Source organism: Desmodus rotundus, chromosome 7, assembly GCF_022682495.2.
Source record: "Desmodus rotundus isolate HL8 chromosome 7, HLdesRot8A.1, whole genome shotgun sequence".
Classification (NCBI taxonomy): domain Eukaryota; kingdom Metazoa; phylum Chordata; class Mammalia; order Chiroptera; family Phyllostomidae; genus Desmodus; species Desmodus rotundus.
The window spans coordinates 2,501,648-2,527,591 of record NC_071393.1 but is presented as its reverse complement, the minus strand read 5'-3'; the positions used below and the strand labels follow the sequence as shown (position 1 = coordinate 2,527,591).

At 64.2% G+C, this 25,944-nt stretch overlaps 1 protein-coding gene across 14 annotated transcripts in view; it reads right to left on the bottom strand.

Annotated features, from left to right (window-relative positions):
* The window catches only part of NCOR2 (nuclear receptor corepressor 2), a 160,233-nt gene that overhangs the window by 38,436 nt on the left and 95,853 nt on the right, over window positions 1-25,944 (bottom strand). For 12 of the 14 annotated variants that reach the window (XM_053929082.2, XM_053929087.2, XM_053929083.2 and 9 more), the window contains exons 16-19: window positions 21,117-21,256; window positions 19,787-19,959; window positions 17,689-17,751; window positions 6,707-6,849 (exon numbers count right to left, since the gene is read on the bottom strand). In XM_053929082.2, coding sequence (XP_053785057.1) covers window positions 6,707-6,849; window positions 17,689-17,751; window positions 19,787-19,959; window positions 21,117-21,256 — 519 coding nt within the window. The other 2 variants (XM_053929085.2, XM_053929088.2) reach the window with 2 other exon arrangements.

Genomic DNA, 25,944 nt, shown 5'->3' with positions numbered 1-25,944 from the left:
CATGCCAGTGGCTATTTTACCCAGGCCTTCATCCTTCCATCACACCCCGGGGACACCTCGATGCAGCAGAGCCCGGCGCTGCCCTAACATCCTTCCAGAACAGGTGAGCCAGGATGGACAGCCTGCCCCACAGAGGCCCCGTGAGCCCTCAGCTCTTCTGCCTGCCCTCGCTGGGCAGATGATTGAGGGAGGCTGTTCCTTGCCTGTCTCATCTGACCCTGCGGAGCTGGGGGGGACGGGAAGCTCATCACTTCATGCCACCAGTCTTCACAGGGCACCTATTGTGTGTGGCCACCACACCAAAGCGGAGGATGTACACGAACGGGGTGGACAAGTCCCTGCCCCCAGTGGTCTCCTGGTTGGGAAGGCCAGCAAGCAACATGTCTGTTAAAAGGACAACTCAGGGGTGCGGACATGGCCGGAGAGATCAGATGGGGCGGGGCCGGGGCTTCCCCAAGGAGGCGCTCGGGGGGAGCTGGTGGGCCAGGCTCCAGGTGAGGGCAGCCCAGGTGGAGGGCCGCAAGCACTCAGGCCCGGAGGCGGCACAGGCGGGTGTGTTCGAACACATCCCAGAGGCCCTGGCAGCCGAGCCTTTCACTTCCCTCTGCACAGCGCCCTGGTCCCCAGAAACCCGGCTGCTCACGCAGGGGCCAGGAGCCTGCCGCCTAGCACAGGGCCCCACGTCACTCCATGTGCGTGACTCCCTCTCTGCCCTGTGCTGGGCCAGGTGCTCCTGCAGAGCTGAAGGGACGTACGTCCCGGACGTCTCTTTAGCTGCCACGCTGAGACAGGCAGAGGCTCAGAAGCTGTCTGTGACTGACCTACTCAGGGGCTGCAGACTGACAATGTCTGAGGCTTGAACACACAGCACAGTGTTGGGGGGAGACCAGGGACACCCGGGGAGTGGACTGTACCCTCAGAGGGCAGGTACCCCGACACAGCCCATGGGAGCCCTGCTGTCTCCGAGGAAGGAGACGGGAGCCAGAGCACCCCACACACACCAACAGCTCTCAGCCAGGCCCCTCGTCCTGTGTGGGAGACTGTCCCCCGGAACATGGCCACCCAAACCTCAGAATGTGACCTTATTTGGAAACCAGCTCGTAGCAGATGCAACTACTTGGACTTGATGAGGTCAGACTAGATTGGGGGGGGCCCAAATCCTACGATGGGCGTCCTTACAGGAGGGGAACTTGGACACGGGCACACAGGGGAGGGACCCGTCTGTAAGCCAAGGACCCTCAAGGAAGCCAGCCCCTACCAGATGCTGAAGGGACGGGCAGGGTGGCCCCCGGGGCCTTCAGAGGGCCCTGTCGGCACCTCAATTTTGGACTTCTGGCTCCAGAACTGTGAGAGCATGAATTTCTGTTGTTTGATGCCTCCTGGCTGGCGGTCCTTTGTTACAGGGAATAAGAAACCAGCGCACCTCCCGCCACCCACCCTGCCAGGCCCCAGGAGAAGGCCGCCCCGAGCCACTGCACATCACAGCCCGCTCTTGGGGCAAACGCCAACAGGCGCTGCCTACCCCAGCTCCTCACCATGGCCTGGCAGGGAGCAGGCCTCAGTGGTCCCCAAGGCCCAGCCCCACCCCAGGGCAGAATCACTTCCAGTCCTGCCTCCTCCCAAAGCAAACGGGGGTCCTCAAGGGTGCAGCCACTGGGAACATCAGGAGGAAAAGGGAAATGTCTTCTGGCCTGTTAGTCACAGCTTCCGTAACCAGCACTGGGCCAGAGGGCCAGAGCCCCGCCCCACCCAATGTCCATGGGCTGCTTTGGGAACGCCCAGCCCGGCCACCCACCCACTCCCAGGGCTGCCCCAGCCCTGCCCCAAACCCAAGCTTCCCTCTGCAGGCCCCACTGGAGCCCATGGAGGTGCCAGAAAACTGTGTGGCCGTGGCTCCTGTGGGCGCGGCTGAGGGTTCCCCCTTCTTCCCCAATCTATTTTTAGCAGGCGGCCACTCATGCCGGTGCCCAGGACTGGGGAAGGCAGAGACCGGCTGCCTGAGCAGCGGAAGACTCAGGAAGCTCAGAGCCGCCCGGGGAACAGGGTCTTTTGCTCCTGGCCAGGGGACACGTCCTCCGTCCTCTTTCATGAAAGGTCTCTCTGGGAGGGTCCCCCAGTCAAGCAGGCCAAGCGGGGAGAGTGTGATGTCAACACCCAAACACCCGCACCGGCGCCTGGGTCTGAGAGGCCGGGATGTCCTGGGAGTTACAACCAACCCTTCCCCTCACAGCGCTGCACCTCAGCATCGGGAGGTGCGCACGGAACGGGGGCTGAGTATTCTCACTGTAATTCCAGCCGATGTTTATTGAGCAGCTACTATGTGCCAGGCGTTGCCCAGATATTAGCTCACTGGATCTGCACAGCCACCCGGCAAATCAGAGCATGCCGCTCCCTGCTTTACACCCTGCAGGGGATCCCCAAAACCCTTGAAATAATACCCCAAGTCCTACCTGTTCATACAGCCCCACATAATTTACATACAGACTCCGCCCACCTGCCCAGCTTGGGTTGCAGGGCCCTGCTTGTGAAGATGTGTGCTCAACGTCCCAACCCCAGGGCCTCTGCCTGGCCCACCTTCGCACAGGCACCTGCTGACTCACTTTCTCACCCCTTCCGAGAGGCCATCCCTGATTGCATCCAAACCAGCAAGCCCTTGCCACCTGTCATCACGCTCTACGACACCCCTCCTCCCACCACCTTCAGACCACTGTGGGCAACGATCTGTGTGTTCACGTGTTTCTCACTCTGGAACCGGCTGCTCTAGGCCTGCCCCAGACGGCTGCTTCAGATGCGTGAACCTGGGCCAAGATGGCACTGGCTAAGAGAGGCTGAGGAACTCGCCCAAGGACACACAGCTGAGGAGTCGAGGAGCCCAGCTATGAGAGCAGGTCAGGTTCAAGCCCTTCCCTGCCAGGATCCTCTCTCCCCCCAACCCCTCCCCCACAACAGGCCTGGGCAGCCTCGGATGCAACAGACGATGGAGGAAAACAAGGCAAGGCTGAGCCTGGGCCCAGACACACAGAGACAGAGAAACACGGAAGCTGAGCCGAGGGGCCCAGACTCGCACACAGATGGGAGAGCAGGGTAACCTTCGGCCAGGAGGAGGAGGCGGGGAGCCTCGCGAAGACACTGTTGCCAAATGTTACATAACTCTGGGCAGCTCGGCCCGCCCGGTCCTGCTTCCTGCTGACGTCGCCATGGCCACACTCAGCCGGGAGTGCTGCAAGGCGCAAGGGGACACCCGCTGACCCTCTGCTTCCCCCACTCCTTCCTGCACTGGCGGAGGGTGACATGTCTTCCTGCGCTGCAGACAGGGCCTGGCCAGCAGCCAGAGGTGGCAGCCACGCACTGGGATCCACAAGGACCCATCTTCCTCCTGAGGACAGCAGGGTGTGGTGGAGGGGCAGGAGGCGGAGGTCACCAAGTTCAGCAGCCTCACATGCGTCCCATGTGTCTGCTGCAGCAATGGGGAGCTCGCCTCGGCTCCAGGGCGGGCCTCGGTCTGGATGGACAGACCCAGGCTCAGCCTGCCTTCCAGGACTGGTCCCTGGGTCCCCTCACTGCCCATTTTCTGAAGCCCTCAGGGGCAGTTTGCCCTTCGGGGCCGGCCGAGCAAGAGCCAATCAACCCCACACTCCACACTGCCCTTTGCCATCAACGAGCCGGCAGAGCGGTTCACCTGTGTGTCAGCCCAGACCGTGGCTAGCCAGGCCCCACCTGGGGTCCAGCGCAGCTGGCCACTGCTCACCCAGCAGGACCATCCTCTGCAGGTCTGTGTGAGCCCCGTCTGCTGACCAGGGCCAGGCCCACAGGGGAAGCCAGGGGCTCCCAAGGTCTGGTTCCCAGCCCCGCTGTGGTCTCACCAGTCATCTACCCCCTTCAGGCCTCGTCACCCACACCCAGGGAATGGGGGCAATGGAGGAGACCTCAGGGGCTGGGGCAGGGCCCACGCTGGTTCTGGGTCCCCTCCTGTTCACACCTGCTCCTCAGCACCAGGGCTGCTGCCCCCCTAGCATTCCGGGTTGGGGGCACAGAGGGTGGCCTTCTCTGGCAGCCTCGCTACGTCTCACTCAGCTTCGACGGGGCTGCCTCTCGGCTCACAACCTTCCAAGGGCTCCCGCAGTCCCCAAAACAAACACCCACCTAGTTCCTCAGCCCTGCAGGAAACCCCTGTGGGCGCTGGGGCACCTGCCACCGCTTCCTGGGCATACAGAGGGCGCCCAATAAAGGGCACAAGTGCACAATGAGGCAAACATTCAGCAGGCTGAGTGCGGGCCACGGCCCGGGCATCGCCCTCTACACGAGGGACTCGTCTGCTCCTCACCGTGGCTTTGGGAGGGTCCTGGGTGGCCTGGTTCACGGAGGAAAACGGCCCAGAGCCCTGAGGCCAGGCGCCCACTGGCACCGTCCGAGGGGGCCGCGTCCTGCCCTGCAGAACTGTCCTGCCCTGCCCGTCTGAGTGAGCAGCTGAGTCGGTCCATCAACCAACCAACCCCGCCGCTCAGTCAGTCCGGGAGCAGGTGGGCCACACAGCCACTGGCCACCGAGGGAACTGTGACAGCCAGCCACCGGTGGCACAGCCACGCCACCCCTCACTCATGGGGTGTTTCACACTCCAGCCATTCCCATTGAGGGGGCCTGTATTATTACCCCCATTTCAGGTGGGGAGACTGAGGCATGAAGGTCAAGCTACTGACCTGTGGCCACAGAGCTGGGAAGTTGGGAGAGTGCAGATTTAAACCCGGGTCTCTGGGGCCCAGAGTCCCTGCTCTGGCCGGTCCTGCCCCCGGGGCTCTGCCAGGGCATGACGGCGATGCTGCCGCAGCGCTACCATACAGGGTGTAACACCCATCGTCGGCCGCAGCAGTGCCCCCAGGGCGGCGGCCCCACAGAGTGCCCACCCCAGGCTCGCAGTCCCGCACAGGCAGGGACTCACCCCAAGTTCTCGGGATAAGGAAGGGCCTTTATGCCCCCACTTCACAGAGGAGGAAACTGAGGCTCAGCGGGTCAAACTGCTGCCCAAAGTCACACAGGTGTCCAGTCACCAAGCCAGGACTTGTCCCTACGTTCCCCCTGCCCCCCCCCCCCCCCCGAGCTCCAGTGGCACTAACCACCTTGCTGGGGTCTCTGGCTCTCCGATCCCCACTCTCAAGTTCAGGGGGCCCCTGGGGGCACAGTGGGACCGTGCCCCGAGGAAACCTGGAAAGTGAGTCCAGGGGCCAGCAGGCTGCAAAGGGAGAGGGTGGCGCTGCCCGTAACCCGATAGCTTGGACACCCGCTGAAAGGAGCATGACATGGGGGAGGAGCGGGGAGGAGGAAGGACGCAAGGGCCAGGGAGGAAGAGGAGGTCGGAGGGAACAAGGAGACATCACTCTGTGCCTGGGGTGGTGCTTGGGGCCACCCCCGAGGGCTCAGTCGGCATCTGCAGAGGCTGGCCTGCTCGCCCGCTGCCTGGGCTCAGCTCTCTGTGACCTGGGGGTTCCGGCGGGCTCAAGGGCAGGTGCTTGGTGCCCTCGCCCTCGCCAAGCCCTCCTCCTTCCCTGTGGGAACCAGAGTCCTGGCACCCGAGGACACAGCAGAGCTCCTGATGTGCACAGGGGTGCAGCCTGAGGCTCAAGGGGGACCAGGGTAGACTCCAGGGGCCACATCGGAGTAGCGAGCAGGCAGGACGCAGGCAAGACCTAACCAACATGACGGGGCAGGGGCCGGGCTCAGCCCTGACCACAGGGGCACGCCCAGTGTCCCCCCAGAACACTCATGGAGCCGGCACAGGGCGCTCTTAAGTTCTGCACAGTGCTTAAGAGGAGTTCAACAGGGGGAGTCTGTCTCTGGCCTGCCCCATGCTTTGCTGCCTCAGCAGCCTGCTCACCCTCTCTGGTCCTCGGAGGGCTATGTGGGGGAGTGATTCGGCACGGCCTCCCAGGATAGGCTGTGCCAGCTCTAAACCCTGCAACAGGTGGCCCGACGGCAGTGCATTGGGGGTTCAGCTGCGTGTCCCCCCCCCCCCCCCCGTGCAGCCCCGCCGATCAGAAGCATGGGTCCCTGGTTTCAAACCCAAGCAGCTGCTTATGAGCCAGCTGAACCTCAGTTTCCCCCATCCGAAATGGACACAGCACCTGGCACGTCACAAAGTGTGACCAAGTTGGGGGGAGGGGGGATGGGGAGAGGGAGGGAGAGAGGGAGAAAGCAGGGGCCCTCCCTTCCAGGAACAGCTGCAGAGGAAGCAGCCTCTCCAAGGAGACCGTTCACTGGCTGTGAGGGGCGCACCCTCCCTGGCTGGGCCTCTGGGTGAGGGAGAGGTCTTGGCCTCCCCTGGAGCCCAGAGGTCAGGGCTGAGCAGGCTGCCCCCCTGGCCTATCCCCCACTCCTCAGGGCGGTCCTGAGACCTACAGGGCGGAGGAGATGCCCACTTGGGGTTCATCTGCCTCTGGCTCTACATTCCAATGAGCTGACAGCCACAAATCCCGGGTGAGTCAGCCAGCCTCAGGCCCCCAGAGGAGTGGGAGAGGGGTGCCGGGGCGGAGGCGGGTGGGCCTGGCCCACGGTGGCACGCCTGCCCGTCCGTCCACGTACCCAGCGGGATGTTTACAGCACGAATCAACCCTGCAGGGTCCTGTGGGTGCAGCTCAGCGTGAACCAGGAAGGGCACCCCCCTACCCTGGAGCGGCCGCCCGAGGCCCCCAGGAGGCAGTCGGGGGGGGCTCACCATCTTTAGCTTGTGCTGCTGCAGGATCTCATCCAGGTTCTGCCTCTTCTTGTAGTTGAAGTAGAAGTTCTTACACTGGGACACCGTCTTGGAGCCCACCATCCGGGCGATGGCCGACCAGTTCCGGCCGTGCTCCAGGAGACCTGAGGGCAGAGGGCAGCCGGTGAGGGCTGTGCCCACAGCCCGGGGGCACACAGAGCCCTGGGTGGAACGCCAGGCCCGGGGTTCCCTGCTCGGGTCTGAGACCCCGAAGCAGTGGTGGGGGCACCAGAGAGAGCAAGGGTCGGTGCCTGGGCCACAGCTGCCAGGGAGAGGCCTGGGCTCGAGGAACTGGGAAGGCAGGGGTGCCTGCGCCGGGGGTGCCCAGGCCACCGCTCCTGCCACGGGTTCCGGGGGCCAAGTGCTGGTCAGGTCCAGGACACAGACCCCGCCGGGCCCCTCCCCTCCCGCCCCCTGCTGTCGTGACCCAGCGCTGACACGTCCCCGCAGCTGCGGACGAGGCCTCGGGAGGCTGGGCTGTTTTCCGGCTGCACCGGGCGGGGAAAGGAAGGGACGGGTGAGCGGGGCGGGGGGACCGTGAAATCCAGGTGGGGGTGAGCTGGGGCCAGCAGCCTCTGTGCCCAGACTAACTGGGGAACCCGGGGCTCAAAGGCCCCCTGGACACCCAAAGGTCCACCCTGGACTTGGACCACACTGGGCTGGTCCAGGGGCTGGGAGTGACTTGCCCCCAAATCACAGCCCCCCATCTGTGTGAGCATCCAGAGCTGTGCAGCCTCCCGACATGAGGAAGAGCCCCCAGGAGTTGGCAGTCCCCACGGCAAAGCCGCTATGGTCAGAGGCCGTTTCCTCCATCCCCACAAACTCAGGCGGGAGCAGTGCCCCTCCCCCCTGCTGTTTCCAATGCCTTTAAACCCGAGGCTCAGCAAAAACACAGCCTCCCCCCACAGCAGCCCCCTCCACCCCAGCTCTTAAGGCAGCGCCCTGGGAAGCCTGGCTCCTGGAGCTGCAGCACACGGGCCGGTGTCTGAACATTTATGCTGCCCCGCAGAGGCCAGTCTGCCTGAGCAGAGCAGGTAGGGCCAGCCCACTTCCCCCGTGGATGGCCTGCATGCGTGTGTGTATGTGTGTGCGCGCACACTGGCGTGCGTGTGTGGTGAGAGGCGGACTCCAGTCCTCCAGGGGCTCTGGGGCAGGACCCGGGGGCCCCCCTGAGGGCGGCAGGCATGAAGCCTGAGTCACGTTGCTGGGAATGAACTTGGTGGCCTCTGAGCCCCGGGGCTAGGCTTGCAACAACTAGTGAGAGAGTTCCCACAGCGAAGTTTGAGGCCATTTTTCCTTGAATCAAAGCAAGCTGCAGGCAGGGGTGGCAAGGACAGCAATTCTGCAGGACGGCGAGAGCCCGAGGGGCCGGCTGTCTGTGCACTGGCATTTTGTCTTCCCTCCCTCCGTCCGTCCATCCATCCGTCCAAGCACAGGCCGGCGGCTCGCTATACACAAGGCTCCAGCAGAAAGGACACAAGAGCAGCAGAAACACCACCGACAAGCCACCGTTGCACGACCAAGTGACAGGGCGTCTGCAAAGCCCTTCAGAGACTCGATTTCATCTCATCGTTGCTGCCAGGCCACGACTGGCCCCCCTTCCCCGGGATGGGGGGATCCAAGGCTCAGGGGACACAGCAACTCCCGAGCTTGTGGGACAGGCTCAGGGGTCTCGTGGGCCTGGGGACCCAGGGTTTCTGCCTGCCACCTCCAGACCCAGTGGGTGGGGGCGGGGGTGGGGGTGGTGCTGGGCCGGCGGGACACCTGCTCTCCTGCGGAGGCCACGGGGCCATGTGGCCCCAGGGCTCCTCAGGGTTCCTCAGGGACAGCAGGAGGGGAAGGGAGGGCGTGGGATCAAGTGCAACCCGGCCCCCGACCTTTCCCTCCACCCGAGCCAGCAGCAGCTGCCACTTCCACAGAACCTGGCGGAGGACGGCAGGGACGCGCGTTTATTTATATTTCCCCAGCCGGGGCCAAGAGAGCCCAGGCAAACACGTCGGGCCGGAACCCTGGGCGGGAGTGGGTGGGTCTCCCATCTGGGCCTTCTGGGGGTGGGCGGGGTGGGGGCAGAGAGCATCCAGAGGGTGGCCAGACCCCGGGGAGGCTGACACTTCTGACCCAGGCAAAAAGAATAAGGAGTCTGGCTGGGGGTGGGGGCAGGTCCCCCAGGCCCTTCCTGACCCAGAGACGCCGGCTAAGAGTCCGGCACAGAGCTGTCCAGAAGCCTGGCCCAGACACCCTGTGTGGTCGGGGCCGCCCCTCTGCTCTGGGGCCTCAGTTTCCTTAACTGCGGCGCAAAGGGCCTGGGTGTGGGTGGCCCGCACAGGCTGCTCCTGTCCTTCGAACCCGGACCCAGGGTGCCAGGCGCAGGGAGGGGCATGTCAGACCCCACCATGCCTGGGAGCCTCCCTGAACAAGGCCCAGCAGAAGCACCCCCAACCGTCCACCTGGAGGAGACAGTTCTAACACATGCCAACCAAGACCCTGAGGCCTCCCCAAGACCCCAGTCCTGCCCTTTTCCCCGGGGAGCCCAGGCTGACAGCCACAAAGATGTAGGGGCTCTGAGGAAGAGGGTGGAGGTGGGCTCCCGTGGGCACGGAACTCCGGAGTCCCTAACCCTGGGCTGCCACAGCCAGTCCCCGTCCCCGTGGCCCGAAGTCCCCCCCTCCACCCCCAGTGCCACTCACTCACATCCTCTCATCTGTGTCTCCCCCTCGGCCAAGTTTTCCGGAAACATACGGCTTGGAGGGTGCTCCAGGGAGAGGAGCTGGGAGCAGCGGGCCGGGAGGCGGGAGGCTGGGCGGCCGCGGTGCCGGCTCTGGCGTCTGCTGGCGGCTCAGCTCAGCCTCACATCCTCCTCCAACAGCGCCAGCGAGGAGGGAGGGGGGAAGGGGGAAGGGGGAGGAGGGAGGAGGGAGGAGGGAGGAGGAGGAGGAGGAGGAGGGAGGAGGGGGGAGGGGTGGGGAGGAGGGACCAAGGGTGGGCGTTAAAAGGGTGGGGAAGCAGGTCCTTGGGGGGGGGCCCTTGGCCCAGGGCTCCAGCACTGCTCACCCCAATGGGGTCCCCCTGCCCCCCCCACAGCTGCGGGCATGTGAGGTGCCCTTTGCCGGTGGGGGCAGCCGGCCAGCGGGAAGCGGTCAGTGGTGTGCGCGGTGGCCCGTGCCAGGCGTCACCAGGGCTCAATGTCCATTGGCCCTCTGGGTACCGAGGCGCCCCGTGCCGGGGCTCAGCAAGAGGCACTGGCGTGGAGCCCCCGGCCCCTGATGCTTCTGCCGCTCAAAGTCCTAAGACCCAAGCCTGAGGCGTCCGCGGCGCCCCGGCAGCCTGGTGGAGCACCTGGCTCCGCAGACCTTCCTGCTGCCTGACCCAGCGAGCCGCCTCGGGGCTGAATGTGACCTCCAGACAGAGGCTCACAGGAGCAGCAGGCGGGAGGGCGGGGGAGCGTGGCAGGAGCCCAGGTTCAGAGGGGGCGGGCCGACTTGGCACTGGCTTCCCCCTCCCTCTCTTCCCATCCGCGGCGGCGCGTCAGCGGTGGTACAGCAGATGAGGGCTCAGAAAAACAGAGCTTCCCCACCCCGCAGGCAGACGGAGCAAACAGCTTCTTCCGCTGCTGCTGTCGGGCCCTGCGCTCAGACCCACCTGCGGTCTGCCCCCCGCAGCAGCCAGGCCCGCCCCCTCCGTGGGGGCCTGGGGGGTCTGGGAGGGCGGGAGGGGGCTGGGCTGGCCCAGCAACTGTGGGGTGATTTAGGTTTGGGGGAGACCCTAAAGCGGGGAAAGGTTTGGAGTCCCTCGAGAGCTCCCTGCTGTTGTCTGGACGCAGCGCCCCTTTCCTCCCTCCCCGAGATGCCCCCAGGAACCACGCCAACCTGCTCCCCATACAGACACCTGCCAGATGCCCCAGCCGCTCCTGGGAGGTTGAAAGTTAACTGAGTTGGACTTTGGAGCCAGATTCAGGTCATGACCGACTTTTCTAGCTCTAAGGTCACTGGCCTGCTTGTCCTTTCAGCCCTCAGCCTTTCCGTCCTGCCCACAGAAACTCCAAAACAATGGGTCCCAGGTCCCCGCAGCACCCTAGCCCTGGCCTGAGCCCCCTGCCCTCCTCTGAGGGGACCCCACCGGGGGTGAGGGGAGCAGATCCCAACTGTGTCAAGGGTCTAGGACTTCCCTCCTCCACAGGGAGCTCCGAGGCTGCTTTCCGGGATGTCAATCCAACTGTGTCACTCCTCCGTCCAAATCCCCCAATGATGGCCCAGAGCTCTCGGATAAAATCCAATGGCCTCCGCCCACCACTTCCCACCACTCTCCTTGTTCACTCACTCCAGCCCCCCCCCCCGCCCCCCCCTCCACGCCCAGCCTGGGCTGTGCCCCAGGGCATTTGCACTCGCTGTTTCCTCGGCCTGCTGGGCTTTTTCCCAGATCCGCCTGTTGTCCTTTCTGGCTCTGGGCTCTAGTGACACCTCCTCAGAGCCTTCCTTGATTGCCCCCTGCTCAGCTACCCTCCCAGTCCCAAGGTTTTATTGTCACCGCTGGGCTGGCAGGAGGTGCTCAGACAATGAACAAGCTGGACACACCAGGCCTCTGGGTCTGGGGCCCCCTGGGCATCCCACAGGTGTCCCTACTACCTCTTTAGGACCACCCGGGAAGCAGCTGCCCAGAGAGAAGGGGGTGGAGGGCTCACCCCTGGGGGGCGCCCTAGATGCTGGGAAGAAGCAGGAGAGAGTGCCCCGTCCAGGGCACACCCACTCATGCTCAGCACCGGTGCCCAGAAAGCAGGTTCTGCCAACATCCTCTGTGGTCTGGATTCCCCAACCCCACTTCTAATTTCTAAGGAAGGAGTTTCGTTCCGAAGAGTCGGGGACAGGAACTAGGAAGTGAAATTGACCAAGACAGGAAGTCAAGCCCGGAGATCTGAGTCACGGACTGCAAGCTTGGAATGAGGTTGAGGGAGCAGGGGGTGGCTGCAGAGGTGGCAGCCAGAGGGGAGTCCCTGTCAGCCTGGCCGATGCCTGCTCTAGTCACCCTTGGAAGGAGCTAGGCACCTGTGCCACCAGGGGCCCGCGACACACTGCTCTCCAGAGGCCAGTGCTGCTGTTGGGTGGGTGCCTGCCCTGGGTCCCTCCCAAGCTGCTACCCTCTCCCCTGGGAGCCCACACCAACAGCCAACCCCACCCCCCTCCCCAAGTTCAGATAACCTGGGCTGGGCACCCATGTGGCACCTGTGGGCCCCACGCTGCCATCCGCCCCTGGCCTGGGAAGGTCATGGCTGTTCTCTCTGGGCATCAGTGAGCCCCCGTCCGGAGAACACGCTCGCTTGCCCCTCACTGCCCTTTCCAACCCTGGAGCTTTCTCTCCCCCTCCACCCCTGGAGAGCACGGGACCACCCACACCCCTCCTGCCACCTGCCACGTTCCGAAAGAAACTCCAGTTTGTGAAGCAGAACTTTTGGCCCAGAACGCTATCAAAGAAGCAGGGGGTGGGGAGTCCAGCAGACTTAGTTCCGACTCACGTCACTTCCTTATTTCGGACACCATGAGCCCTGGGAAGGTGCCAGACGGTCTTGGCCTTGCTGGGTGCCCTCGTGGGCCAGAGCTTCCATGGCGCCCACCGGGCCTGACGCCCCCTTGGGTTTTGCTTAGACGACTTCACACCTGAACATGACTGACCTTTTGCTCTTTGGCTATTTTTTCAAAACCCTGCGCGATGCCTACTTCAGCCTCGGTGGCGTAATTACACCTGCAAGTCACAGATGAACTGGGAAAGAGCTGCACTAGGCCCCACATATGACAAGATACGCTTACAAAGGCGCAAGACACCCCTGCGTGCGAGCTTGCGCGGCCTCGCCTGCCCCACTGGGAAACAGCCGTGCTACGCCCTCCGCGTCATGTCTCCCTGCGGAGCTCGGCCGTGGGGCCTGTTTTCTCACCTGCGAAGCAGGAGTCGCACGGGTGTGGCAGTGCATGCGGGGCACCCACCTCAAGGGCCCCCCGGAGGACTAGGACAACTCACTCGGCGATGTATGCCAAGTGCCCAGCCAGTGAGCCCCCGCAACCTGGTAGCAGGCCCCGCACGACCGCACCCAACTGCCGTGTGCCACCCCCTGAGAAAGCAGGAGCCTGCACGGCTTCCCACCGGGGGTGAAGGTGGGCTGGCACACACCCGGCGGCCACCCACCTCCGACTTCCTCTGCCTCAGAAGCCTGTCTTCTACACACCAGGAGCATTCAGGTCGAGAAGCATGGGGCCAAATGTGGCAGCTCCACGGTCATCAGTCTCTAGCCCAGAGGGGGCAGCAGCCCCCCAGGGACACCACAGGCTCTTGTAAGTCTCCTCAGTCACCCGCTCTGATGCCCGCACCCGGTCCCGTCAGCTGCCTGTGCTGTTCGAGAACCACTGCCCAGTGCAAGCCCTGGGGGTGCGTGTCCCTGCCATGGGGGCACCTCTGCAGCTTGGGGCTCACACCTCCGCTCCCCAAGCCCCAGGCTCTTCATCTGTGACAACCGATGGCCCCAGGCAGCACGCCAGTGTGTGCAGCTGGCACTCTGGCATGCGAAGCCATCCCTGGCTTCTCCCTCACTCCCTAGGAAAGGGGGTGCATCCTCTAGCAGAAGGCTGGAGTTACTGGGGGACAGGGCTGGGGTCAGCCAGGGTCCCGTCCAGCATGACGGGGCTTTCCTGGGGCCACCAGGGCCTGGCAGCATGGAGCTGGGCCGGCATCTGCACATGGTCTGGAATGGTGGGACCTGGGGGCTTCTCCACCACTCTGCAGCTGGTGCCCACCCCCCACCCCCCGCCCCCACCAGAGAAAGGGCGGCCGGGATGGGAGGAGCCGCCTGCACGGCTGGGTCAACACTCCGAGCCAGGCCAGGCTGACCTTTCCCAGGGGCAATGGAGCCTTACATCCCAGCCCAGAGCTGGGCCTGCCCCTCCTGCCCAGGGTGGCGCTGGGCCCAAGGGCGGGCAGCCAGCTCCCCGGGGCTGCCCAGTTCCTGGGGAGGCAGCTTCCTGCACATGCTCAGTCCCCACTCGGCGAGAGCCCCAGAGCCCCAGAGCCCCAGGGCAGGCGGCCCTGACTCCGAGCACAACGGAGGGGAGGGTGCCCGCCTGCCGGCCTGGAACCCTGCCCACCCCACCTCGCGCTCAGCACCACAGCCCAGCTCCACCTGACCGTGGGAAGGCCAGGGTCCCTGCGGCCGCCCTATCCCTTGTGCACCCCTCTCGCCCTCGGGGTTTCAGTAGCTTTGCCCTGAACCCCACCACTTGCTCTGCCACAGGGAGGCCGCTGCTGCGTGTTGCTCCCTCCTTGCTGCCTCCCTCGAGGTAGCCTGGCCCCTGGACTGACCCGTCCAGTCCTCCACCAGCCCCGTTCCCACTCTGGTTCGAATCCCAGCACCACCACGTAACAGCTGTGTGACCTGCCGCAGCCCACGTACCCTCTCTGGGCCTCAGTTTCCTCAACCAAAAAAGGAACAAGAACAGCACCTGCTTCTTAAGGTTGGTGGGGATGAAGCAACCGCAACATGTACAACTTGTAGCGGTTCCTAACTCCCAGAGCTACGGAGGCGTCCTGCAGACAGTTACTTAGTGTTCTTGTCTCATGCTCCGCGTCTGGGCCCCAAGGCCCCTCCACAGGGGAGCACTCCCCGGCCAGGTGGAAGCCCAGTACCCTGGAACCTTCTTCACGTCATTCTGCACTTGCTTAACGGGCCGCTCCCTGCCCACCCACTTGTCCTGGGTGCAGACGAGGGGCTGAGGTCCCGAGAGGTGCAGCCGCCCACTCAGGGTCACACACCCAGGTCAGAGCTGGGACTCAAACCCAGGAAGAAAGGCCCCGGAGTCTGTGTGCTGCACTGTGGTCCTGCCACTTCTAAGCACCTACTGTATACTAAGGGCCGCACACATACAACTCATGCACCCCCAGGAGGCGGCATCCGGCCGCGTTGTGGAGACGACAGGTATGAGGTGGAGGCCGGGCTGGGCGGGGGCCTGGCTGTCACCACAGGGTGATGGGAGCTCGGTCCATCTAAGACATCACTGCCCTAAGCACCTCTGCTTTCTTTCACCAGAGCCCCATACGGGTGGCTGTGCTGGGCTGGACAGTGCTCCCTGCCCCTCCCCAAACCAGTGCATGTGACCTGGTCTGGAAAAAGGGCCTTAAAGTCGCAATCAAGTCAGATGAGGTCACACGGACGGGGGCAGGGCCTTCTGAGAGCAGGGGGATTTAGACAGTGACACAGAGGGAGGGCAGCTCTGTAAAGGCAGGCGGAGACCGGAGGAGAGGCCGGCTCCTCCCCCTGAGCCTTCAGTGGGGGCACAGCCTTGCAGACCCCTGGATATCTGACTTCCGGCCTCCAGAGCCCTGATTCCCCGGTGTGGGTGAGAAAACGAGGCACCGGAAGGCCGGCCAGACCTAAAAGGCCCAGAGGCTGAGGTCCACTTTCCCTCTGGGGATGGGGGAACCGGTGCAGCCCGGTGGGGGGGGGGGGGGGTTGTCTGTCTTCGGGTGCTCCAGGCAGGCTCTGTGGTCCCCCTGCCAGGGGACATCAGCTGCCTGCCTCCTTGGGATCCCGGAGAGAGAGGGACCGGGCTGGCTCCGATTTGCAGCACACCGATTTACATGAGGGGAAGAAGGGCGGTGGGCGCCATCTGCCTCTGGCATAGCTAGCTCTTGGGTCCTCTCCTATGTTTCTGAGGCTGGGCAGAAGGCTCTGGAACATTCTTAGCCTCCCCACCCCTGCCCACCATGGAGGAGCCGCCAGGGCCGCCAGCACCTGCCTCCCCACCCCCGCCCGGAACACACAGCCATTAGCAGCCACCCTGGGCGGTAATTGTCCAGATTGCTGCAATTCGCGCGGACGAGCCCGCTGGCGCTCGCTGCATTGTTACAAATGTCACGGAGCAAGGCCTCGGTGTGACTCCACGCCACCGGCTCCGTGGGCAGGGCCAGGATGAGCTCACTGCCTCCGCTGAGGATCCAACCTGGAGACGCTGGGGCGCTCCCGTCTCAGCAGTGAGTCAGCCCCGCCATTCTCCCCGTCCGGGATCTGCCCTTCCCAATTCCCAAAGGAGAGAGAGGGCAGCTGACTCCCGGCCAACTCCTTGTTCCCGGGCTGCAGGGAGGGCGAGGGGAGTGGGAGGCCGTGGGAGCTGAGGCCTGCAAGCCTGGGAGGCCCCTACTCCTGTTGCAGGTGGGTCCCGGGACAATGTCACCATCAACAGTGAGACCCCACGGCCTCCCAGGAGGCTAAAAGCCCACACACTGCACAGAAATGCGCACAGCAGCACCAGTCCCATCCCCGAAAGGTGAAAACGACCCCCACGTCCCCCAACCAGTGGATGGACGAATGCAAGACCGTGGCCTATCCACCCCACGGAGGGTGACGCAGCCGGGAGAGGGGACACAGCGCTGACGTGCCACGGGCAGACCTTGAAAACAGGGTGCGGCCGGGAGAAGCCAGACGCCACAGACACGGAGGGACAGGCACCGTGCGACCCCCGTCCTGGGAAGGTCCGGAAAGGCAGGTCCCCAAGGATGGCAGGGCTGGTAGGACCAGGGTGGCGGCTGGGAGTGCGGGAGCAGACCAAGGGGACGGTCACCCAGCGCTGTGAACACACTCACAGCCCCTGAACGATACACTGCGAATGGTCACCACGGTCCATTTTATGTTTACCTGGTCACATTAAGTGGGAAACCCCCACGATTTCCAGAAGGCCTCTTTTGCACACCACAGTGAAACCCACATAGAAGCCAGCTGGACACAGAGGATAGAGGAAAAGGGCACAGTGGCCCCTCGAGGGGCTGGCAGCACCCCTGGCCCTGTCAGCAGCAATGAGGCGCGCACCCCCTCTGCCCCCCGCCCCATGAGCGCCCCTTGGAGCCGCGGGAAGTCGGGCCTGAGGCCGAGAGGGTCCAGGGCCCCCCTCACCTGGGGCCTGGGAGAGCAGCTCCCTAGACAGGAGCCCTGAGCAAGGGGCCCACTCAGCTTCTGGAACACCAGGCCCCTCAGCACACTGTCCCTGGGGTCGGGGTGGGCACAGGGCGGGCAGGCAGCCCGTGGGCCAGGGTCTTGGCTTCACACACGCCCGATCCTGTGTGCCCTGGGGCCTCCACTAGAAAGACCATGTGTTCCGTTTTCTACCTGCTCCCTGGAGGCCTGGGCGCAGAGGCCAGTGGAAGGGGCCTGCAGCCGGTGGAATGAGCTGTAGGACCTGGCAGTGCTTGGCCAACAGAAGCAAGACCCCCACTCCGGGCTGGGGTCAAGGTAGCTGCGAGTGAGCGGGCAAAGTGCAGCTTGGAGCCGCCACCAGCCCTGCCTCCCCATTGGCACCATGCTGGGCTGACAGCCCCACGCAGGGCATGGGCGGTGGGACCCGGCCGGAAGCGCTCCAGAGACGGGGCAGCCACACCAGCACAGTCCCGGCAGCGCGGGTCCCATCATCCTCTGCTTCCTCACGCTGACTGAGGCACCCACGGGGATGGATCACGGACCCGGGAAGCAAAGGACCCAGCTCGAATGAGCCTGCTGGTGGCTTCTGAGGGATGATGGGGGGTTGGCCCCCCAGCACTCCGCAGCCAGCCACGCCCTGCCCTTGGGGCACAGCTTGACCCTGTGGCCCCACTGCCTTGGCCGCCAGTGGGGCTCTGCGCCCCCACCCCGAGGAGCCCAGGTGTGCGGCTGCCACAAGGCGCCGCCCACCAGCCACGTGCACGGTGAGCTGCCCGAGTCTGAGCTCTGCCCCGACAGCACCTGGGATGCCCCGCGGAGCCGGAAGCCATGACCACCCAGACCCACGCTCTGGAGGGCAAACCCGAGGTTCCAAGGCGCAGTGTCCCGTCTGAGAACGTCCCAGGAGCAGCGCTGCCCCTGCTCACGGCCGGGAGTCGGCACCCTCCCCACCCCCGCCACCCCAGGCCCTCAGGACTGGACACGAGCCCGCGCCACTCACCTTTCTTGGCCGTTTCCATCTCCTCCTCGGTCCAGCGGGAGCTCTCGTTCATCTCCATGGAGGCTGGGAAGGGGCACAGCACGTGTTGGCAGCGCCACCAGGGGGCGCCTTCTCCGTCTCTGCTGCACGGCGCGCCCGCCAGCCTCTGAGCAACCCACCGGGGTGAGGGTGCACCATCGCCCCATTTCACAGATGGGGAAGCTGAGGCACTCTGGGACCAGGACAGACAGAGCTGCCTCTCCTGGCACTTGGTTGGGAAGGGGGTAGCCCTCCTGGGAGCCCGTCCGAGCGTGGACTCCTTGCCAGGGGCCTATCCTGGGCACTGTGGGTGTTTGGCAGCACCCCAGGCCTCTATACTCTAGAGAGAGGCCAGAGGCCCCCACTCCAGCCATCACAATGGAAAAGGCTTCCTGCCCTGGCCGGTGAGGCTCAGTGGACTGAGTGCCAGCCTGCAAACAAGAGGGTGACTGGTTTGATTCCCAGTCAGGGCACATGTCCGGGTTGCGGGCCAGGTCCCCAGTAGGGGACACACGAGAGGGGCAATCATACACTGATGTTTCTCTCCCTCTCTTCTACCCCCTTCCTCTCTGTCTAAAAATAAATAAATAAAATCTTAAAACAAAACTGTCTCCAGTCCTGGCCAAGTGTCCCTGGGGTAAAATGCCCCGAGAACCTGCCTACAGGGCGGTTACTATGTTCTCCCCTGATGTGTTGCACCAAGGACAGGGTAGCTCGTGCTTCTTGGAAGGGATGGAGCTGGCCTAGCCTCTGCTGTGGCACTGTGTCTGAATTTCTCCTGCATCCCCCCGTGTGTGGGGCCGGGTCCTCCCCGGCAAGGTGCATGAGACCCCGGGGGGGGAAGGTGGGCATGGGGTTGGGGGGGCCATCAGCTTCCTGGACTCAGCACCCACACAGTGCCGGGCATGGGACGTGTGCCTGATACACACCGCTGACCGGTGGAAGGGAATTCGGCAGGAGGGCACTACGGAGCAGCAGCCCAAGAGAGATAAGGCCCCACCCTCACAGGCAACCCCCCACCCCTGGGGCCTTGGCTACCATCCCCTTTCCTTCCCATGGGACCCCCCGGGCAGATGATGTCTGAGGCTGGGGTGGGCGTGTAGGCACAGCACAGTGCACTTCCCACCCCCAGTCCGGCCCAGCACCAGCCCCCACGGGGCCCCGAGGAGCTTCCACAGAAGCCAGGCACACCCGCGTATTTCTGAAGGGGGCCTGCGGTCCTGGGCCCCTGGGTGCGCTGGCCCCTGCAGGTAGCCAGCCCACACTTGGAGGAGCCGCCCGAGATCTGCGACTCCCTGGGCTAGGTCTGAGCCCCGACAAACTCCATGGCTGTACAGAAGTCATGCCCCTTGCCTAAGCCTCCCACATTCCATCCACGAAATGGGTACAAGGGACCTCCCCTGGGAAGAAGGGACAGGTGCCTGGAACAGACCCCGGGTGCGCGGGAGGGTGTATCTGTGACAAATGAAACATCACCTCCATCAACGCCCGCCTTGGGCTGCGTCCTGGTGGCTGAGGCCTTGACTCCAGCACTCAGGGCCAGCGGCAGAGGCTCCCCCAGAGGCAGGAGCGTGGGCCCTCCCCAACAGCCACAATGGTACAGGTGACAGACGTACGTGGGCTGCCCCCCTGTGGTTGCGCTTGGGAACTGCTACTCGATCCCCCAGCCCATGGCAGTGGTCTGAGGTGCCTACCAGGGGTAGGGCAAGGTGGGGACAGGCAGCCCCTTCCAAACAAGGGTGCCGGCTACTCAGCTCCAGCAGCTGCCACCTGGTGGAAATGTAGGCCAAGTGCAGCCAGACCTTCTGATTGAACAACAAAGCTAAAACTGGCGGTCTGCGTTTTTGTGGGCACTCTCAGCTCTGGAACCATCCCAGCTGACGGCCACTGAGCACGGTCCACGCCCCAGAGCCTGCTGCAGGCCCTTCCCTCCACAGAGGCACAGAAATGCTGTGGTCACAGGCAGCCACCGTGCACAGAGAGGCCAGGGAACTCGCCCCAGGTCACACAGCAGGTTCAGGTGGAGCTGGAATGTTGAGCCTGCCCTGTCCTGGCACCCCTCCCCCCGCCCGCGACTCACCCAGCTCGGCGCTCTGCTGTGGGGTGACGGCCTCCTCGCTGTTGGCCTCATTGGCCATCGAGCGGGTGATGCGGCCCTTGCGCCTCCCCTGGCTGTTGGCAGTTTTGCGGCCTTTGGAGGCCACCGCCTCCTTCTCATCGTTGTCCTCCCCCGAGGTGTCGTCCGTCTTCTCCCTGAAGGCCAGAGAGGGAGACAGGGATGGCTGCACTGCATGGCAGGGCAGGCGACCCGCGCTGCCTCAGCCGCCGGCCGGCACCTGCCGCTTTGTTCACCCCCAGGCAGGTGTGAGCTGACCGCTCCGCGGCCCCGCTCCCCACACAAGGGACAGGCGGCCAGCGCTCCGCACGGCCGCCTCACTCACTCACCGCTCAGTGGGGGTGTGGGCTGGCCGCTGCGTGCAAGGCTGTGTCACACACCACAGAGAGAGGGGCTCTCTGCTGCCTGCACGGGGGCACGGAGCCACGTTGCTCCCGGAGATGTTGCCAGCAGGGACCCCACATACCCTGCGGGTCTTACGCAGGCCGAGCCAGGTATGTGGGGGCGCCCGGGACCTCAATACCCAGAGCCAGGCCCCTCTCAGAAGCCGACCAGGTAGGTTTACTGTGGGGCCGCTCACATGCGTCCTCTCCACCTCCCATGCATCTTCCTGAAGGTCCTCCCGGAAGTCTGGGAGACGGCGTGGGGTGGGGGGGCCAGCCAGATGTTCTCTGAAACCACATTCCTGAGCCCGGTCCAGGCACCTGGCACTGAGCCGAGCCCGGCCCCTTTCCACTGCCTTTCTCTGCTTAACTCCCTGGCTGGCTGTGCTCCCTCCACCCCGGCAGGCACGGGGCGGGGGGTTGGGGGGGGCACACCTCGATCCGTGTGGACTCCCACCGACAGCGGTAATTCTAAGGTGGGGGCTGCCAGCTGTCTGCATCCCTCCCGGCTCCTCTGATCCCCATCCCCCTCCCTGCATCTCGGGAGACGTGCCCCAGGACAGGGAGGGATGAGGGGCAGAGTTCCAAAGTCATCGCCTGGATTTATTCGCTCAGGAGTGGAGCTCAAATGAGCTATCAGTCTGCAAGGTCTCCGGAGGGTTGGAGAAAGAAAGGGCAGGCAGAGGGGAAGGGCGGGGGAGGAGGAGTGGGAGGAGGAGGGAGAGCAGGAGAGGAGTGGGCTTCCAGGAGGGGGTGCTGTCAGGGACAGCAGAAAATGCCTCTCTCCCTGGCAGGTACTTTGTGGACACCGAATCACCATGTCCTCACACACGGCCACAGGGTCACCCACGGGCCCCGATCCGGGCCGAGGACAGAGCCCACCACCGGGGGTCAGGGCCAGCTGGCCTTACTTGATCAGCTCCTCCTTGTCGTTCTCCACGTCGGGCCTCTCCTCCTCCTTCTCGGCCTCCTTGTCCTTCTCCTCCTTCTCCTCCTGGCTGCTCCGGGCCATCTGCTGCTGCTGCTGCTGCTGCTGCTGCTGCTGTTGCTGCTGCCGCCGCCAGGCCACAGATGGAAGCGAGAAGAGGAAACCAGGGAGGCAGGTGAGTGTGCACCTGGGCTGGGCGGGCTGGGGCGGTGCAGGGCGGGGTGGCGTTGGGGACATGGGGAGTCAGCCAGAAGAGGCCACAGCAGAGGATGCTGCAGGGTGCGGGGTCACAGGGCCCCGCAGACCACAGCCCCTGGGGTCTAGGGCGGAGGGGGCGTGAGGTGGCGTGGAGAGAGCGCCAGCCGTTACATGATTCCTGCCTTGTCCACTCGGTGGCTCTGCGACCGAGGGTGAGGGTCTTAGCCACTCTGCGTGCTGATTCCTCCCCCTGTATTCAGCCAGCAGACGGGAGGCTGAGGTGGGAGACCCCTTGAAGAGGGTACTTCCATGGAACAGAAGCCGTAAACACCAGCAGGCGGGGCCTGGCCAGCCTCAGGCCAGAGCAGAATGAGCATCGGGGATCCTGGGGCACACACCTGTCTGCCCATCCCTGACTCAGGCCACCTCTCTAAGCCTCTGTCTCCACGGCAGCGAGGACGAGGCCCTCGCAGGGGAGGAGGTTCTCCCCATTTTACAGGGAGATCAAAGACACTCGAGGCAGAACCAGCCTCTCCGAGGGCCTGGTTCTTTCATCCCCTCCCAAGCGGGCAAGGCAGCTGAGGTGGACGCTGGCCAGCCTGCCCTGTCACACTGGGCCGCTGACCCTGTGTGACAGGACGGCAAAGGAAGAGGGAGCAGCCGGCTCCTGCCCGCACCCCACCCGACTTCCTTTCTGTCCCACCTGATTTCTTTTAAAGTGCACAGATTCCCTTGGACACCCCAAAGCCCTCTCTGCAGGCGGCTGCCAAGCCGGACCATCTTTCCATCCTGCTGAGCCAAGTGAAATGAAGACAAGCCCACTGAGAAGCTCCTCAGTGCACACCAGGCCCAGTCATCCAGATGTCCAAGCCAAGGGAAAAGAAACCCCAGCAAATGGAGCAGGTGGGGGCAGGGCCACCTCTCCCCCCACCTTTCCTCCGCACCCGGCACACATGCCCACCAACGCACAAAGCCTCCTCGGCCTGCAACCCCACCCGACCATCCTCTCTGTAACTTTAGCTTAGGGTGCAGCCAGCTGTGGGCACTGTGTGGACGGGGGGCACAGCAGGACCGCAGCTCTCAGAGGCCAGGGCCTGTCTCCTCCCCAAGAGCCCCCTTTTTTCTGTAAGAAGGGCAGAAGGGGACAGGTGGAAGGGCCTCTCACCCCTACCATGTCGCTGCTGATTCCCCACGGGTAGCCAGGGCCCCTGACCTAGCCTGTCCCCGCCACCGGAAGCCCTCAAACCCTGCGGCGTGAATTTCCAACTGCCCGGGAGCCACAAGTGAAGGCACGTCTGGAGCGGGTCCCGCTGGTGGGGGCCGGGGAGAGAGGTTTTCCATTTGCTCCAATACAGCGTGCCCTCTCTGCCCACATCCACCAAGGAGGGCACAGGGGCGGAGCCCAGGGCAGGCAGGACACGGCTTGGCTGACTGGGGAGGGGTTCCCTGGCCACGTGGCCCACCCGGTGTGGTTGCCGTCTCTACCTGTCACACTTGCCAGCCTCAGCCCACCTACAAACCCACACCCAGGGCCAGGGACCCGGCAGGGCAGGGGCTCTCCCACCACAGGGAGCTTGGCATCTCCCGAGACCACCCTCGGCTGCATCTGTGCCAAGATGAGACCCAGCATGGTGGGTCTGAGTTCCCCGGGGATTCCAGCAGGCAGCCAGGTGAGAGAAGAGGGGCTTCGGCAGGAGGGGGGAAACTTGGTGAGGCCCAGCTGGTGCCTGCTCCAGGGCCACTGCTCCTCTAGTCTGCCACAGCTACTCAACTCTGCCCTGGAAGCGTGAAGCAGCCAAACTGAACAGTCGGGGTGGCTGTGTGCCAATAAAACTTTATTGACAAAAACACACTTTGGTCCCCAGGCAGTCACTTGCCAGCCTGTGCTCCAGACCAGTGTCACGCCAACGGGCCACCTGACGGCACCGGAATGGAGGTCTGATTCAGGGGGACTGGGGTGGGCCCGAGGCTCTGAACTTATGGGCAGTGATGCTGGGGTTCCCGTGCCACCAAACACAACCAGGCCCCTGGCTGTGGGCAGCAGCCGATGCCTGTGGACCTGGGAGAAGCTCCGCAAGCCAAACCCCACCATCACAAACGATGCTGCAGCTCACGGTGGGGGTCCTGCTTTGCTTTGCTTTGTTTTGCAGACTCGCCATCAGCCAGGCTGACAATGGGCTTCGTGCCCAGTGCTTGGTTGGGGACGGCCCCTCCAGGCCGCAGCACAGCTCTGTGGAAGACCCGACCGGATCCACGGTTAGCCAGAGACATCAGCTCCAATCCCTGAGGGAGCCTGGAACAGCTTGCGCTGTACCCACAGCCCAGACTGGGGGCTGCGTGGGAAATAGTGAGAATGAACACAGCCAATGCTGGCTGAGCTCCCCAAACGTCTGCTCATTCCCTACCTGTTAGGTGGGGAGCTGAATCCTCCCAACAACCTAACGTTGCCTCTGTGTTAGAGAAGAGACTACGAAGACACAGAGAGGTTAAGTAACCCACCCAAGGTCACACAGCATTTCCCCCCAAGACGCTATAGGCAGGTGCTCTATCTGACACCTTGGGCCAGGGGACCATGGACTCCCCACCCCCATCTAAGCCCAACTGTGCCACCCACTTGTCCGTTCCCTCCACAAGCACGCTCCCAGGCCCCTAGGGAAACACCAAGCCTCAGCAAATGTGGCCCCTGACTGTACGGAGCTGGAACTCCGGCTGACAGAGACAAGGAACTCCGGGAGGACGGATAGCGGTGAGGCGGCGAGACAATGTTCTACAGGCACAGCATGCTGCCTAGGCGGCTGCCCTTCGCCCCAACCACAAGACAAGCGAGGGGGCAGCCTCTCAGCTGAGTCTCCAAGGCCTATGGTAGACACGGGTGAGGGGACAGACACCACAGGAAGGGGACCTACACGGGCAAGGCACATGGACGAGAAAACGCCCACAGTCAGCCAGTGGCACAAGGGACGTGGCTGCAGAGCCCAACTGCCTGCAAGGCCCGTGCTCGCCAACAGGGGGCGTCCTGCTGGCTGGGGGCAGAGGGCTGGGCAGGGAGCCGGCTCGAACCAGCGGGGGGGGGGGGGGGGGGGGCAGACCTCAATGCTTGCTTGAACACGGTTAACCAGCCATTATTAAACACTGAAATACATAACCTTACAATCAAAAGATTACTTAAAAAAAAACAAAGGCGGTAAGTACTGGAAACCTTCCCCTCTGAGTTACCTGACTACATGTGGCTGTTATCTCTGAGGTCACACAGAGCCACTGCGTCCACGTGGCGGGAGGGGGACATGACCATGTGCCAGCCCTGTCCCAGGCCCATGTCAGGGCAGCGCAGTGGCAGCCCGGAGCCCACCCAGCAGGGGCACTGGCACCCGGGCCATCATCACGGGCCTCGGGTTGCAGCTTCGCCCCCAGGAGCTGGCTGCCAATCACTTGCCAGCACACCCACACCTGAGCAGCCTTTAATAACACACACACCCCATGACGTCGGACCTGTCTGCAAGGAGACGCCAACGGCAGCAGCCAAGTCCTCCCTCAGACCCTGTCCTGCCACCCGGGGGTGAAATCACAGCTCCTGCAGAACCAGCCCCGCCCACCTCAGGCACGCAGTCCCTGCCTCAGGGCCTTTGCACTCCCTGTGCCCTCTGCCTGAGCTGGCAGCTCAGGTCTGAGCCCAAATGATGCCTCCTCAGGGCAGCCTTTGGGGTCAGCCACCTGGCCCTGCCAGGTGGGGGTCAGCTCCGGGGACCTCGGTGGTTGCCTTCACTGTGGAACCACCCGGAACAGCAGACACAAACACTGCTCTCTCTCACTGTTCACCAACTCTTGGCAGCCCAACCTGGGGTGCCCGATGCGAGGTCAGCCAGCCCCTCCTCTCCCTTCAGGGGGTCCACGCTCATGGTTTCAGGGTGGGACTCACACGGTCCGAGCCCTCCTCCCCCTTTGATGTGGTCTCCCCGCCCCCACGCCAGGGCCCGTGAGAAGGCTGTGTTCATCTTCTCCCAAAACAGCAGCTCAGCGTGATGGTCCCTGGGATACAGCCTCCCCTTCCTCCCAAGGGCCCACCCGCCAGCTGCCTCACTGACAACAGTGACCCCTGGGGTGAATCGGGGGGACTGTGGGCCTGAGGGGTCCCACAGGTCCGTTCCCACTTAGCACACAACGGCGGGAACCAGAGACATCTGCTCGCAGGAGTCCTGCGTCCAGACCCAGTCCCACCCCCCGCAGAGTGGAAGCGGTGGCTGCCTGCGGGCCTGGGCTGCCAGGGGAGGGGACTGACCTCCCACTGGATGTCCATCCCTACCAGGCGGCCATTCCCAAGACACAAGCTCACACTCACCCAGAAGCACAGCCCAGTCTGGGGGCGACCTGGTCCTGCCTGGCCTGCCACATGTCCCCACCAGAGTCCTCCCGCGGAGCCGTCCAGGGGGAGCCCGCACGGGCCTACTGCACAATGGCTGCCCCTCCCGAGAAGACCACGCTCGGCCGGTCCGCCTGCAACACCTTCCCAAGTCACACTGTCCCCATTTGAGCTGCCCGAGCCTCTGGAGTGCCACCACAGCTGGAACAAGGTCACCAGTCCCTCAGCAGGGAGCTGGGAGAGGAGGCTGGGGGAG